The following is a 12,959-nucleotide window of genomic DNA, read 5'->3' on the forward strand; positions in this document are numbered from 1 at the left end:
AATCTGTTTTTGTCTTCATCTTGTTGGCAGGCGGCAGGAGAGGAGCGAAAGGTTAATGAGGCACTGTGCAGCGGGATTACTGCGCGGACGGGCGGGCGGCGGGCAGGCGAGCCAGCCGTGGTAACAGGGAACTAATTAGGAGCAGTTTAACAGGAGGAAAAAGTGAAATCTCCTCTTCACCAACTGTCAATAATTAGCTGATTTGGTGAGGTTGAAACGTGTCCACAGGAAAAGGTGGAGCTTTCCTGGGGACAAGTGAGGCGTGGGGGAGAGGTGGCCACTGCAGGCTCTGGCCCGTCCATAGTGGGGTTGGGGCTGGGGGTCACTGTGCAGTCCCCAGGCCCATCCTCCTCCCTCAGGCTCAACTATCCATAAGACTTTGTCCTTAACCTCAAAGGCCTCAGTTTCCCCAGCCATAGGGAGGTAGAACTACGTTTCTTCCTGGCTCTGGCCATTAGGATTCTTAGAAGTGAAACCACAAGACCAGGCCTGAGTTCTAGAGCCCAGTTGGAAGAGCCAGCAGCAGGCTGTGTGATCTTAAGTCAGATGCTGACCTTTCAGGTGTCTTGTCTGTAGTGTGGGCTTGCCCTCTGAGAGCCCCCTCCTGTGGCCTGGCATGACTCAAGAATGCTGCCAAACAGTATTGAGCAGAGCCTCGCCTTCCTGGGAACATGCTTTGTAGCCCCGGGACGCTCACTCAGATCTTCTGGCCTCCCAGCAGCAATAGGGACTGTCATGGGGTCAGGGGAAAGATGGGCTATGTGCCTCTGGCTGGCTGCAGGTGGAGGAGAGAGCTCTGGCTGCTTCTGTGGGACTAGGGGCTCTTGAAGTGTGTGTGTGCCTCTCCTCCCTGCACTGGCTTTGCAGGTGCCAAAGGAGGAGGCAAGGAATCAGGTTCACTAGTAGGTAGGGTTGTATCCTGCCAGGCCCGTTTGTTCTGTTGGTCTGCACTGCAGTTGTTGGTTTGTTGGCCTTTGCTCTTTTGCTATCCCCTGATAGCTCAGCAGGCTACCCCCTCTTTCACCCTCCCTCTGCCAGACTCCTTGCCTGGAAGAAAAGAAAAGCCCCCAGGGCTTCCTGCTCAGAGCCTCCCATGTCAACCCTGCCAACCCCACCCCCACCCCCAGCCAAGCCTCTCCTCACCTCAGCCTTAGAGGATCCAGGGTGCCAGAAGGCATGTTCTGAAGAAGGCTAAGACCCTCATCATATCTTCATACCACTTACCAGCCCCATCTCACCATGGCCCCAGAGGGTGGCTCTTAGAAGCCACATTCATACTGCAGAGGAGGTACCTGAGGGTCAAGTTCAGCTACACCCTTCTCATTCCCTACCCTCTACCCATCCTTGGTCTCCCTTGCAGTTTGAAGAGTTAAGAAACAAAGGCATGCCCTCCCTGTATGGGGAAAGAATATGGGTAACGCCAGTGGGCATCAGAACCTCTTCCATCTCTCTCCCTATCACCAGCTCTGAAGAAAATGGTAGTTTTCATGAACCAGCTTGGCTGGAAGCTGTGACTCACCAGAAGCCAATGTCTCCCCCAGCTTGCCTCTCTTTCTCTGAGAAAGCATTCGAACTCCCAACCAAGAATGAGGAAGAGTTGGGAATGAGCTCAGTTCTACATTTAAGCTGTGCTAGAAATGACTCCTCCAGCAGGAAGTCTTCTCTGATGAGACCCACTAGGATCTGTCTCACCTCACACATGTAGACTGTGGTGACCTGTGTTTCCTCTGTCCCATGTATCTCCTCAGGACAATTGTCCTTTCTCCCTCCCTCAATGCATAGGTGTCCCTGAGGCTGAGAATTAGCACTCCATCAACACCTAATAGGAGCATGGCTCCTCTGGGCTTGCCTTGACTTTGCTGGTCCTTGCTTCTGCTCTTCCAGTCCCCATGTGAGGCCAGAGGCAAAGTCTAGGGGGCATTGTGTCCCTCCTGAGTCCACAGAGGTTCACCTTCTCCCAGAGCAGGGGCCTTTTCCCCTCTAATCTCAAATCCATCTCCCACTTTGCTTGGAGATGTTTGTTTGGGGTTTTTCTCATTTACTGGTTTAATCAGTCTCTACTGAACTCAAAGTGGGCTATTTTTGCCGTCAGAAATCTGCCACTTCCCCGCCCGCTGCTTTCTTGGAGTTTGCCCACAGGACCCCCCAGGAGGGATGGATGGGAATGGCAGAGCCACTCAGAGCCCAGGAACGCCAACGCCACCTGTCATGTTGCCTGTTCCCCACACCCCCGGCCCAAACCTGCACGTGCACACAGGCCCACACATGAACATGCACACACATGCCCCAGTGACAGGCCCCAGCAGGGCCACCTCTCAGCCTATCCCTCCTGGTTCTTTCTAGGACCTTCTAGAAAGCCTCTCTGAATTCAGGACAGGGAGGGAGAAAGCTTGGTTTTGCAAAGCTCCTGCTGAGAGAACTAAAAGCATTAATTTGTGTGAAGGATAGGACGTACCTGGCCCACCAGCAAGGGCTCAGCCTTTTGAACCATGAGGGGATGCCAGTGAGCAAGCCTGGGCTCTAGGATAGCCATGGGGTCCAGCCTTCCTTATGCAGCATCACACAGGTTTTCTAAGCTTCCACGGGGCTCTCTTACCTATTTCTTGATATTGTCCTTATCTCAGTCCCCAGAAGTAGAAAATCTTCCCACCACACTCACGAGGAAACTGAGGCCTCAAAGCCCAGAAGATGGAGGAGAGAATGATTCTGAGATTGGCCCACCAGGGGGCACCCAGGAGCACAACAGACCTCCAAAATGGGGAGGGGGTCTGAGCCTCCCGGGGTACACATTGCACAGGGGCGATGGAAGAGTGTTAAGACTGGATCCCTGCTCCTGGGGAGCTTTGGTTCAGTTTGATTTGACTTTTATCAAGGACCAACTGGCTTAAACGGGGGTGAGGTGGGGGACTGCTGTGTTCAGACGATTAGTGAAAAGATGGCCTGTGACTGGGGATGTGAAGGAGATGGAAATAAGTGCCAGGGGAACCAGAAGCAGCAGCACTGGCTTTGGTCTGAGAAGGTCAGGGGAGACTTCCTGGAGGAGGCAGCCTTAGAAGGTTAGCATATCGCTGGATGCAGGCCTCAAAGGCTAAACATACAATGTACTGGAAACAGAGAGCATCCAATAGGTGAGGAACCTAGAGAAGGTCCCAGAAGGCCTTTAGTGTCTTTAGGCCTAAGGAAGGAAGCTGATGTTCATTGGGAAGGCAGCAGGAGCCCAGAGCCCGCATCAGAGGGCTGACCTTAGGGGTCCGGGCTCAGGCCTCAGCTGCTCCCCAGCCTTGTCCTGACACCCCTGCCCTCCAGGACACCTGGAACAGTTTCACCAAAGATGGAGCCTGGACTTAAGTGTCTGAGCAGGACCTGAGGCCAGCTCAGCCCCAGAGAGAAAGAGGGGGTGAGGTGTGCTGCCCAGTAGGTCCCAGGCCCGAAAGAGACCTCAGGCGCTACAGGGCCAGTCAGGTGCTGACCTGGACACTGGACCCCATGTCCATGTCACCACCACCTGCAGATGCTCAGAAGCCCAGAACCCTGGCCAAGAGCAGGAGGCAGCTTTGAGCTGTGTCACAGGGTCACACTGAATAACCCCCCTCTCCAGCCCTTGCCTTTGAAAAGGAGGCAGAAAAGCCACCAGAAGAAAGGCAAGGAGGAGGAAGTTCTTTGTAGTAGGTAAAAGCCCCTGAGAATGGGGCACAGGCCAGGGATCCAGTTTCCTGTTTATGTCTCAGCACCTTAGCTCCAGGTTCAAATATGTAAACTATCTGCTGGCCGCTGGCTGCAGGTGTGTGTGCTCCCAGGCTGTGTGGAGGCCCGAGGTGGCCCCACATGCATTCCTGACTCTGGCCCCCCACCCTAATGAGCCAGGAGACAGAGGCAGCTAGCTCAGGGTTAACCCTTTCTGCACCACCAAGGAAGGCCCTATCAGGCTGCTCTGGGGGACTCTGGGGCCAGCTGGCCCTTGGGGGTGCTTGGGGGAAGCTGGGGGTTTCGGGACACGGTGCTTCATGTTTTCTGCCTCCAACTTTAGATGCAACCCAAAGTTGGGGGCTGTCTGCTGTGAGGGGCAGCAGAGTGGCTGAGTGTAGAGGATGGGTTGGGGCTCTGATATGAGGGGCACCTGGATGAGGCTCTCAGGGGGCCAGGGTGCAGGTTCTGCGCCAGGGTCAGGAGATGTTAGCTGGACAACACTGCTTTTCTCGTGGCAGGGTGGGCACGTCCCCAGCAGGCCCACAGCTTCCTAGCACTGCCAGTCCAGGGGCTAGGGGGTCCATCAGACAGTGCCGATAACTTCAGCTTCCTCACTGGTCCCTGCAGCCCCCACCCTCCAGGGCTCTGGCTCCCTGTCCCCTGCTGACTGACTGTCAGGTGCCTGGGAAGAGATGTCTACCAGATAAACAGAGGGACCTGCCTGGGGCTAGGTCACCCCTGTGACCACTCCTTGCCCAGCCCCCTCTCTCTACCTCACTTTCTCCCTGGAAGAGGCCCCTCTGAGCTTGTCTGTGGTCAGAACCAAGCCCCTGCCCTCAGCCCACTACCCTGGGTCCTCTAGCCTTTGCTGGGCTGCTACTGGTAGCCCCTCCTGCGGCACCCACTCCCCTTACTGGGTACCTCCCTCACTCTGCAAGCCACCCATGAGCCTCTGTGACTACCACAATATTTGTTCTGCTGTCTACACGGCACATAAAGCCAGCTTCTGCTCCTTATTTGTCAGCCCCACTAGCAGTGAAGACACCCCAAGACAACAGCACAGCCGTTTGTCTCTCTCCCTGGTTGAAGCAGCAGCAGGGCGCTCTGTTGCCCTCACCCAGTGGCTGAATCACGTCCATTTATCAGCAGAGTCCTGGATGTGATTTCTGTGGAGGAGACCCAGCACCCCCACACCTCAGAGAGATGATCTTCAAGCAGCGCAGGGTCCCCCCTGTTCCAGCCTCCCACTGAGCCTAGTGGTAAAGACCCTCAATGGTCCTGATACCAATGAGACCTGCCATCGGCCAAGCCCAAGCCAAGACTAGGGGAGTCTTAATGAACAGCCACTTAGGTCGGCCCCAGGGATGGAAGTAAGTCTGTGCTTGGGCCGGGTACTGAGTTGGGGGGTAGGAAATCAGGCCTCCAGAGGTCCCCAGATCCTGCTGCAAAGGCCAAAGCCTTCCAGCCCTCATTGGGACCACTCAGAAAGCTGCTTGCCTGGTATCCATGCTGCCTGGTGCCGTGGCTCCCTCTGACACCACTTCTTCCTGGGCTGTCCCTCAAGGCCACCGTCACAGGCTTGTTCCCCTCACCCGCCCCTCACATGTGCCTGGCGCCCTCCCCTTCCATCTGCTCTCCCGGGCAAGCTCCCCCACTCTAGGGGCTCCGGCTGTGCTTACACGTCCCGGACTCACTCTCCCACCCAGACCCCTGCCCAGAGCTCCAGAACCCACGCCCTGCCTGCCTCCCAGGCCTCTCCACCCCAGGGGATCTCAGCATGGCCAAGTCTGAGCCTGTCCCCCTCCCACCCTGACCCATCCCCCTCCCGCACTCCCTGCCTCAGAACGGCGTCACCAGCCACCCCAGCTCCTGAGCTAGAATTAGGAGTCATCCAACGCACAGTCATCCTCGACACCTCCCTCTCACCCCCACATGGAATTGGTCATCAACTCCTATGGATTTCTCTTCAGAAAGGATCCCAGTGCCGCCCTCCTCACAGCCCCGCTGGCAGCCTCATAGGGCAGGACCTGGCACCTCTCTCTTATTCCCACAGCTGCCCCCTCGCTCACCCTCCAGTCCGTCCTCCACATCCACTGCCACCAGAGAAGCATTTCTAAAACAGAGTCTGGCTCATGGCCCCACTCAGAAGCCTCCCGTGGCTCCCCATGTCCCCCACTGACACATTCATGAGGGCCTGCCTGTCCTAACCCCACCTCCGTTTCCTGCCACCTTCCCTACACGCCCAGCATTGCCCACACCATACAGGCCGTGCCGGCCAGCCGATGCTTTTCCCCTTCACCCACCAAGCTTTTCCTGCCCTCTGGTATCAACATCCTTCATTTTCTTCCTGGCCTACGTCCTCTGAGAAGTCTTTCTTCCTTGTTCCTTCATCAATACATGGTAGCCCCCACCCCCTCCCCAGTTTCCATGGCACCTCGTCTCTCTCCATGTGCTTTCATATCAACTCCTCCCCTAGACTTTGAGCTTCCCAAGGGCGTGGAGGATATCTCTCGTCCATTCCTGTGTGCCCAGCCCTGGTGTATGGTGTTGGCGACCATACACATCCGACTTGAGGACTGATTAAATTGAAATAAGAGGAAAAGCCTCGAATGCCACTCTGCCCCCAAGCTCCTGAGTACCTCAACCACCTGCCCCTCCCCAGAGCCCTTCCTCTGCCCGAATCTCCCCCCTGCATCCCTCCTACCTGCTGCCCTCAACACAGTGGGGAGGCTGGGGGGCCCTGGGTCTGTGACAGTGCCTGCTGGGAGGATGATGCTTGAGTCTGCATCCCGGGCCAGCGCTCTCCAGGGAGTGGGTCGAGCAGGTCAAGTGGGCCGTGGCCCTGGCCCATGGTCCTCCACTGTGGTGGTGAGCAGCCTCTCTGATTTTAATGCGGGCCTCAGTGCTTCGGTGAAAGCCGGCATGGGAAGTTGCTAATAATGGCACTAAAATAAAATATGCTACATCTGTTATGGGTAGCAGAACAAAATTAGCTGCTCACACCTCTGACATCCAAGATGTCTTAACTTAAAATACTCCTTGGCTTACTTTACATCATTTACTGATTATATTTAAAAGAAATACAATTTTGCAATTACTGTTCTTTCCAGTGTGATATCTGTGCATCATTTTCCTTTTATGTTTATATATTTCTCCTTCATTAGTGCAGTCTGAAGGGTGATTAGGATTCTTCAAACATTTTACAGAGGTTAAACGTTGATTAAGATTTAATTATTACTGTAAATAGCTTGGAATGACATATGGTGCAAAAGCCTGACATATGTGCATTTGAATAAATGAAGTGCTATTTCCCAGGATGCCTCAGTAGCTGTTTAACAGCTTTCCCGAAGGGTTATGTTACACCTCATGGTAAGATTGCTGGGATGTTATATTTTGTTGGTTTTTGCAGCTGAAAGCTAAGAACAGTTTTCCAGTTTTTTAAAAACATTGAATATTTTAAATACCTAAATTGTTTTGCACAAATTTTTGCTAATTTGTCTAACTAGGTTAAACATTTTCAAAAGCATTTAGATTTTTAAGCGTGGGCGCTGTGCATTGTGTCAGTGGCAGCATGGGGACGAGGGGAGCCGGTGGGGTGGAGGGGACTCGGAGGCCGGCAGGGGTGGGGAGGGAAGAGGTGTCTTGATGAGAGGGGGTGGGGAAGAGGCCTGGGCCCCAAGCCTAGCTCTTGTCTCTTTGGCCCTCTCCAACGGCCAGAGCCCAGGTATTGGGCTACCAGGGACTACAGGGCAAGGGGTCCCCCTTCCCCAGGGACTGCACCATGCCCACCAGCTCTAGTTCCCACTGACCTCCCTCTCCCCTGGCCCCTGACGTGCGGCCCAGGCACAGCTACGTTCTCTGAAGGCAGGGCTGGTCTGTGGCATCCTCTGCCCAGCCCGCTATGTCTTGAGGTAGAGCAGGTTTCAGCTGAACTAAGCCCCAGGGGCCCGCACTTCCCTGACTCTACCTAGGGTGGAGACCAGGCCCAGGGCCCCTCAACTCGGTAGCACCTCCCTCCCAGACTCCTTGGTGGGGGGGCGGCTCAGGCATCCCTACTGGCTTAGTTCCTGGAGCTGCAGATGGACATCTGGGCTGCTGTAGAGCTTCCAGGGGGACCCTCTCCTCCCCGTGCCTCCTGCCTCCTTTCTTCCCATTCATTTATTCAACACTTACTGAATACCTCCTGTGTACTGGCACTAGGCCTTGAGGATGCGGGGATGAACACGATCGCACATGACGCTTGCTGCCTCATGGAGCTTGCGATCTAAAGTGGAGAGGGGGGAGACGAGTGGACAGTCAACGTCGCCAACAAGTGATACAGCTGGGACGTAAGAAGTCCCAGGAGCTGTGGGGCCCCGGGGAAGTGGCCATGCCCAGGCTGGAGGAGAGAAGATGTCTAACGCTGCTGCCACGTGGAAGAGAAGGCCAAGGAAGGACAGAAAGTGGGGTGATGGAGGCGCCATTTCAGGCAAAGACTCAGGGTGGGGAAAGCCCTGTGTGTCGGACAGGCTGCAATAAATGGTGTCTCCAGGCCAAGGGGCAGGGTAGATCAAGGCAGTGGCTGGATAGCACAGGAGTCTAGACTGGGTCCCTGAGGACAGTGGGGTCATTGAGCCATGTTAAAAGGAACACAGAGGGGTAACCAAAATTGTGGTTGAGAAGGCTCACACTGCCTGAGGTGGGGGTGGACTGGGGTGTCTGGGACTCCAAGGGAAGGAAGGAGAGAGGATGTGAGGCAGTGCCTGGGCCCCCACTGGGTGGTGGTGTGGAGAGGTGGGCTGGGGAAGAGGGAGATGGTGACTTCAGTTTCGATTTGGATTTCAGGGTTGAGTTCTAGCGCCTGTAAGGTATCCACGAGAAGGTCTAGGAGGCAGTCTCTGCAGGCCCAGGACCCAGGGCAGAAACATGGCTGGAGACTCCTCAGATCTGGGAATCACCAGGAGGGTTGAATCACCCCCCAGGGGTTGTGCACCCAGCCAGGGTGAGCCCCAGTGACCCTGACAAGTGTCCAGTGGATGTCACGAAATGTGGGGGCGGCAGTGAACTTGGAGAGAAGGATTTTTGTGGAGTATGATGGGAACAGAAGCCAGATTTGCTGTGGGTTGAAAAGTCAGTGGGAGGTGAGGAGGTGGAAAGGCCAGTTGAGACAGTGCCTTAAAGAAACGTGGTTGTTGGGGAGGAGAGACAGACCAGGCAGTAGCTGGAGTGTGATATGGGCTTGATGGGACATTTTGGCAGATGGGAGGTCCTTGTCAATGGTGAGATGCTGATGGTCAAGAGTCAGTGGACTGTGAAGGTGGGAGCCGAGGAGGACGGTCTGGCAGTGGGCTCCCGGAGTGGGTGTCGGGGAGGTGGACCCCAGGAGATTGTGCCTTCTGAGGGGACGAGTGGCAGGAGCACAGGCGTGGAGCAGTATGGACAGATAGTTCATGGGGTTGGTGGCGGGATGCTGAGGGGTTCCTTCCGTCGTCTTGTGCTTTTTCTCTCAAGTAGAAAGAAGGCTCTTCTGCTCAGAATGAGTGAGGAGCTGAGGGTGGGTGGCTGAGGAGGGTGGCATGTTAAGGGGGTTCTCTGTGGAGAACGGGAGGAGGAGCTGACTGGGCAAAGTGGTCAGGAGGGAGAGGTTTGCCGGTCACTGTGGGGGGCAAGCCAAAGTCAGGGACTGACTGGGAATGTTGAGTGTCAGGTTCTAGTGGAGAGAATGTGGATGCCTGTTTGAGTTCCTCCAAAGCCGGGCTTCTGCCAGTCGGGGCTGGAAGGACTTTTGGGCTAGAGATTAGCTGGAGTCATGGTCCCTGGTGTCCGGGTTGGAGGGGGAGGACGTGAAGACTGAGCTGCAGGGAGTCTGGGGCCTGAGATCTTCAGGGTCTAAAAACAGGGAGAGAAGGATAGGAGACTGTGGAGTCCAAGAGGATGGAATTTGGATTTCAGGAGCGTGGGTGGAGCAGCCCTGGGTGGTGACCGGGGTGTGGTGTGGGGCCCTAGCCAAGGCCCTTGGAGATGAGGAAGACATAACTCGGAGGTCAGGGTGTAGGACATACACCTGCACGGACATGGCGCCAGAGGAAGAGACAAGACCTAGACGGGAAGGGTGACTGTGAGCCCCTTGGAAGGAGAGCAGTAAAGAGGGGTGTGTCAGTAGGTGGCAGAACTGTGGGCACTGCGGTCCTCCCAATTTTCCTCCCAGTTTCCACACTCACCCCTCCCCTCCTGTCCCCCCTCACCTTTCTTCTCTGTTCTCACTCTCTCCTCAGATTGAGACATCCCAGTTAGAGCCAGAGATTGCCCGAGCCACAAGTAGCCGGACAGTGGTATACAACAAGGGGCTGTGAGTGGCGGCCAGCCGGCCTGGGGACGGAGCACTAGCCAGGCCGGGCAGCTGGAGGTGGGGAAGGGGTCTCATGGGCTGGGCCTGCAGGGGGTGGGCAAGCTAACCCCACCCATCCTGAGCCGCCTGGGGGAGCACTGGACCCACAGTTAGGGAGACTAATCCATTCACATGTTAACATAAGGGAGAGGAATTCTGATACATTTCCTATAAAAAATAATCAAGTGCATTTCTGGGCCTTACGTGGGGTTGTCAAAACTCTACTCAGCACAATCATGTGTGAAGCTGAAAATTTGTAGAGTGCCCACGGGGTAGAATTAGGATCCTTTTATACTTTGGTTTTCTTTTTTATTTTTCTTTTTTATCAGAATCAAGTCTGAGCCTTGGTTAGAGCTGCCCAGATACAGCAGCTGACCAGCGGTGGCAGGAGGAGGCCTGGGGGCTGGTTGGTTTGGCAGCAGGGCTGGTAGATTCAAGATATTATGATAGCCAGGCCCAGTGGCTCCCTGGGCTGGGCTGGGCTGGGCTGGGTGGTGGGGGAGGGAGGGAAGGCAGTTTGCACCTCACAGGATGGACCAACAGCAATGACCGAGGTCCTCAGAAGGTGGCCCTGGGAGTCAGGAACACTGGAAGCCTCGGAAAAGTTTTATGGGCAATTGCCTTTGAGCGTGGCCAGCCCTCATCCATGCCACAACCTGCAGAACCAATCTCTCTGCATGAAGCCCAGTGTCTGGGGCTGGGGTCACCCCTCATGGAACCCTGAAATGACCCCAGCTCCAGGCAAGAAGCTCCAAGAAGGAATGATGTTTGGCTGGAATTATGGGCCTGCATGTCAACCTCTGCAGGAAGATCCTCCTTGTAGTCACCAGGCTGGAAGCTGGGCTGAGGGTGGAGCTGGAGCTGGAGCTGGAGCTGGAGCTGGAGCTGGAGCTGGGCTGACTGCCATCTGGGGGGCCTCTCCAGCCCCCAAGGCTGTCTGCCCCATCCCACTGCTTCCTGAATGGAAGGGTCTTCTGCATGAGTGCGGAGGCCAGGTTTGTAGGCACCTATCTGAGAGTCAGCATCAAGCCAGGAACCGCAGGCCCTGGCTGTGCCACGAATAGGCTGTGCGACTGTGGAGGATCCACTCCCCTCTCTGAGCCTCCACTTCCTGTCTGGAACCAGAGGACTGGATCAAGGGGTTCCCACTGGCTCTTCCAGCTGGACTGCATCTTTGCCTATCCTGCTCAGATGCTGGTCCTCCCAGGCACATCCCCACTGTGGACACTGGACTGGGAAAGGGGCCCCCTGGGGATGGCCAGCAGTTGGCCTCTGAACTGGACCTTAACTTTCTATATGTGAGCCCACATCCTGGGAACACTTGACCTTTGCCAAACACTTTTCAGTTCTGAAGGAGGCGATAGCTTGGGTGGCTGTGCCTAAGTGTGGCTCCATACCCACATGCCACCTCCCACCCTGCCCTGGCCTTCGATGCCACTTGCTGCTGGCTCCTGCTTCCTCCTCTTTGTGGGCCTGAGATGGGAGTGAACAGGGCAAAGAGGAAGCATGGGCCTCATTGTACCCCTCACCTAACAACAACCTGGGGAGAAACATGGCTGGAGGTGAACACATGTTCAGGAAAAGAGTAGTGCAGGGCAGCAAGGGTGGGGCCTTGGGCGACTCTCACCATCCTCAGTGCGGGGGTGGTTGTGACAAGGTGGGTCTTCCACAGGCATGGACTCCAGGCGCCCCCTCAGAAGCCCCTGCTGCCCTCACCTCCCAGCCAGGCCCTGCCATTTCTATAGGATGCTGCCCTGAGGCCCCCCACCCCCCACCGTCACACTGAGTTGCTGAGGAGCAGCACTCCCTGACCAATCAGGAAAGGGAGAAACAGAGCAAGTAGGGAAAACAAAACAGTAGAGTGAAAGGTTGCCACAGTGTTAGAGGGGCAAGTATTTTTGAGCTGATCCTGCCACAATGTGACTGTGCCAGTGACAGGCTGGGCATGTCCGGGTCCCCTCTGGAAAAGCTCTCTTCTACTCCCCCTGCCCCACCCATCATTGAGTCGTGTTCTCATGCACTCTGCCTTGAGACCAGAACTGTGCACCCCAGTCCTCCTCCCCCCACTCTGGAGGCCTGGAAGAGATGAGGTCTCTCCCCTGCCCCCTCTGCACTGGCTGCCCTGGCCCGGACCAGCGCAGCCCCGGCCCTGTAGCATCTCATAACCTACTTACTTTGTCTTCTGGATGATTTCTGTTCAGGTTCCCAAATGCAGTTTCAGGTGAGCTAAGGGGACTCCTCTTTCAGGAGGGGATGGCAAAGGATCTGGATAGCTCAGGGGGATGGTGACAGGGGTTCAGGGGGCCACGCAGGCTTGGCTGTGGAGAACACCACGAGAGAAAACTCTCGGCCAACATCCATCCCCCACTTGGCTGTGGGCAGACTGGCTCATGACTGGCGGGGAGGCTGAGCCGGGCCCCACAGTGAGGATGCAGCTGGCCCAGCCGTGCCAGAATCCAGGGCATACTTGCAACTGGTTCTCTAGCCCTGGTGTACTGGCCCAGCCTTCTGGTCACTGCAGACATTCGCTCAGGCTCGGGGACACCCTTCTCCCATTTCCAGAGAACAGTCCAGTGGTACAAGGACCAAAAGCCCAAGATGTGTAGATGACTGCTGGGTCGAGGCGGCCAACCGCCTCCTTTCTGCTTCCTGATCAGGAGCCGGTTGGTTTTCTCTCCTGAGCCCCTGGCCTGGGAGCAGAATGGTTCTGAGAGAGGAAAGGCCAGAGGCCAGAGGCCAGGCAGTTTCCCAGCCCTGGGCCAGGTGTGAGTGAGGCACCGGGACGCATGCCTTAGCCACACCAAGGAGACTTTGCGGTGTCTTTTTAACCTTCTCAGAAAACTTCTCAGTCTCTGATTTATGTAATACTAACAAGCTGTGGGCAATAAATGATGGATTTAAAGCA

General features: G+C 55.8%; 1 protein-coding gene across 14 annotated transcripts in view; it reads left to right on the top strand.

The window, feature by feature from the left end:
- Positions 1-12,959, top strand: part of SFXN5 (sideroflexin 5) — a 122,687-nt gene extending 109,728 nt beyond the window's left edge. For 6 of the 14 annotated variants that reach the window (XM_025453565.3, XM_049096192.1, XM_049096195.1 and 3 more), the window contains one exon: positions 9,942-12,959. In XM_025453565.3, coding sequence (XP_025309350.1) covers positions 9,942-9,946 — 5 coding nt within the window. In that variant the 3' untranslated portion in view covers positions 9,947-12,959. Of the gene's footprint in view, positions 1-30; positions 7,290-9,941 lie in introns of those variants that run through there. The other 8 variants (XM_025453559.3, XM_049096191.1, XM_025453566.3 and 5 more) reach the window with 7 other exon arrangements.

This window comes from Canis lupus, chromosome 17 (genome assembly GCF_003254725.2).
Source record: "Canis lupus dingo isolate Sandy chromosome 17, ASM325472v2, whole genome shotgun sequence".
Classification (NCBI taxonomy): Eukaryota; Metazoa; Chordata; class Mammalia; order Carnivora; family Canidae; genus Canis; species Canis lupus.